This window comes from Carlito syrichta, unplaced genomic scaffold, assembly GCF_000164805.1.
Source record: "Carlito syrichta isolate Samal-C Ts95f unplaced genomic scaffold, Tarsius_syrichta-2.0.1 Scaffold315400, whole genome shotgun sequence".
Lineage (NCBI taxonomy): Eukaryota > Metazoa > Chordata > Mammalia > Primates > Tarsiidae > Carlito > Carlito syrichta.
Genome location: NW_007259496.1, coordinates 75842 through 78934, shown reverse-complemented (window position 1 = coordinate 78934; position 3093 = coordinate 75842). Strand labels below are relative to the sequence as shown.

Here is a 3093-nt window from a genome sequence, read left to right as displayed (position 1 = left end):
CGCTTCCCAGTGTGGATGGGGGGGCGTGCCCGGGCCGTGTGCATCGCCTAGTGCGAGCCAGTGGGGGCCGGTGGGTCCCAGGCGCTGGCCAGGGGCCGCAGGAGCAAGGCTTGCTGCTCCGGGCCGTGGGCATAAGGCCAAGGGGCTTGGATTGGGGCTTGGGGCGGGAGGCTTAGCTCGGGCTTGGGGATGGGGGAGTGTGTGTGACATCCTGAGTGAGCAGAGAAGGGATGTGGGATGGGAGTGTGCGGGTGTCCCCAACTCCGGGTGCCTGGCTGTGGATGGGGCTGTGTGCCTGCAAGGACATGAGACCATATGACCCAAACCCTGGGACCCTAAGGGTACAGCTTGCCAGCTTGTCGTGCTCATATTGACTGTGTTGTGTATGGGAGTCTAAAAGCTTAAGGATGTAGCCTTAGCACCTAATCTGCTCTTGAGTGTGTGTGTGGCATGTGTATGACCCTGAGACCGTGTGTCACCCATGAGTTAGATCCTGCATGGACAGTGGGGAGGTGTCTTTGACAAGGCTGCAAGTTTGTAGGCCCTATGGTGAGAGGGTGACCTGAGGCTAAAGCCAGGCACTGAGGGTTACTGGCTCCTGGCAGTGCCCCTAAGTCGTGAATTTTTCTTCCTTGGGCACTGTAATCCAACCCTCTTGTGGGGACCACAGCACCCCTAATGCTGGCCTGCTAGGGAAGCTTCCAGAAGGGCCCCAGGATAGGTAAATGTCCTGGATGTGGGCATTCGAACTGCCAAGTATTCATGTGCCTGTCCCCAAGGCTGTATGTGCCACAGTGGGTGTGACTGCCAAAGGCCCTGGGAGTTGGGAGAGGGTGACATTCCTTGCCCGTGACCCCGTGAGCACAGGACAATGTGTGCTTGTAACTGTGGTGATGGGGAGGGAGGGTCAGTTCGATGGGCAGGCAGTATTGTCTGAAGCAGAGGAACAAGATGAACCAGAGGGTATGGAGACAGTGACACTGGCGGAGGGCCTTGAGGTGGGGGGGCGGTGTGGACCCAGGGGGAGGCTGTGTATGCACAGGGAAGAACCTGGGCTAGGATTGGGTGGGGGGGGCACTGACCTCTAGCCCCACTTTTGCCACTCACTGCCATGTGACCTTGAGTGACTCTACTCTCTCTGGGTCTCAGTTTCCACCTGTGTTGGGGAGGGGCAGCTCTTCTGATCCTATATTCCAGTCCAGGATCTCAGTGAAGGGTGTGTGTGTGTGGGGGGAATGAGACTGGCCTTCGAAGAAATTTGCTCTTTTCTCCCAGGCCTAGGAGGACAAGGGGTGATTTTTCTTCTATGGAAGCTGGTGTGTGTGGCTGGTACTCTGGATTGCCTAGGGCTAAGGAGGACCTGGAGGCTGAGCTGGAGGATCTTTTCATGTGACAGGAAGCTCAGATTCCTGGGGTGGATGGCTGCCTTGCAGGTTTTGGGGGGCCTTGAGAACTGATCTGAAGACTCAATTCCAAAAAGTAACTTCCTGGAGGTCAGGGGAAGGGAGGGCCAAGGAAGGTGGAAGGAGGCCAGGTCCTGATGGCCTGGGCCTGCCTCAGGGTGCCCCGCTGCAGAAGCCAGGCTCTTGCTCGTGGGATTGCCCAGGGCTACAGCCTGAAGGCTGTGCCTGCTGGGGGCGGGGGAGAGTTCCAACTGTTACTGGGAGCCCCGGCATTAAAGGCCAAAGTGGCCGGAAACTTTTGTTTATAAAAAGCTCTTATCCCTGGAGCATCTCGCCTGGCACAAAAGGAGGCTGCTGCCTGCCTGCTGCTCACCCGCTAGCCTGGCTCTTAGGGCAAGCTTGGAGTGGGGATGCCAAGTCTAGCTAAAATGGAACCATTGGGGCTCCTCTCTTTGGCAGGGCCAAACTGAGGAAGGCCTCACATCCTCAGAGAAGGTCCCCTTTCCTGGGTCTGTTTTCTTACAAGTGGCCCAGTGTCTCAGGCTCATCCCAAGTTCTAGGTATTTCCAGGATTTGGAGCTTCAATTCCTTTCCTTGCTCCCTGTGACCTTGGGTTTATGCCTATGACCCTCAGCGGCTTCTGCCTCTGCCAGACCAAGATTCAAAAGCTGGCTCTGTCATTTACAAGCTGTGAGACTTGGACATGGTGTTGGCCTTCTCTTAAGCCTCAGTTTCTTCATCTACAAGACCAGGATAATGACTCCTACCTGGGGGCTTTCAGAGTATTACATGCGAAAAAGCATCTTGGGTGCTCAACGTGTTATACCTCCCTCATCCTCTCTGGCTAACCCACCTCCCCAGTCCCTGACCACTCTTGGAGAAGGGGCAGAAGTCCCAGGAGGTACTAATCTGGCAGGATCCTCAGATACTTGGGGAGTTATTTCCTAGGGAGCCTTGGGATAAGGAGTGGCTCAGGGAGCGACCCCCAGTCTGGAGAGCAGAAATCATAGAGGAAGAATCCAGAGGAATGGGTGCAAAGGGAAGCCTGGCGGCCATCTCTGGCCCTTCCCTGTCTCCCTCTCCAGGCCCAGTGTTTATCCCTTCGCCGCGGCTGCTGACACGCGTTGCTGACACCCGCCCAGGCTGTCCTCGGCCCTGGGGCACGGAGGGGGCGGCGGGCTGCTGGCGGCCTGCCCGGGGGAAGCCACGCAGCCAGCTCGCGGGCCAGGCGGGGGAGGGGGCGCGCCGCCAGGCAGTGTCCAGCCGAGGCACCTGTGTTGGGGCACAGCTGCGTTCGCCCCCTGCTGGGGGCCCCAGTCCCCGCCGTGCCCCCTGCGGCGGGGAGACCCCGGGCGGCTGTAGGGGATAAGAGGATGTGGAGAAGGGTCGGGAGCTCCCGAGGCTGGGGTCCCTGCTCACGTGCCCGCTCATCCCCGCCCCCCAGGCCGCAAGTTCATCATCGCCAACGCTCGCGTGGAGAACTGCGCCGTCATCTACTGCAACGACGGCTTCTGCGAGCTGTGCGGCTACTCGCGGGCCGAGGTGATGCAGCGGCCCTGCACCTGCGACTTCCTGCACGGGCCGCGCACGCAGCGCCGCGCTGCCGCGCAGATCGCGCAGGCCCTGCTGGGCGCCGAGGAGCGCAAAGTGGAGATAGCCTTCTACCGGAAAGATGGTAGGTGCGGGCGGG

At 59.5% G+C, this 3093-nt stretch overlaps 1 protein-coding gene across 1 annotated transcript in view; it reads left to right on the top strand.

Annotated features, from left to right (window-relative positions):
* Positions 1–2866: 2866 nt before the first annotated feature.
* KCNH2 (potassium voltage-gated channel subfamily H member 2) overlaps positions 2867–3093 on the top strand; it is a 30428-nt gene continuing 30201 nt past the window's right edge. The window contains exon 1 of the mRNA XM_021706256.1: positions 2867–3078. Within this exon, the coding sequence (XP_021561931.1) occupies positions 2949–3078 (130 nt within the window). The 5' untranslated portion in view covers positions 2867–2948. The remainder of the gene's footprint in view (positions 3079–3093) is intronic.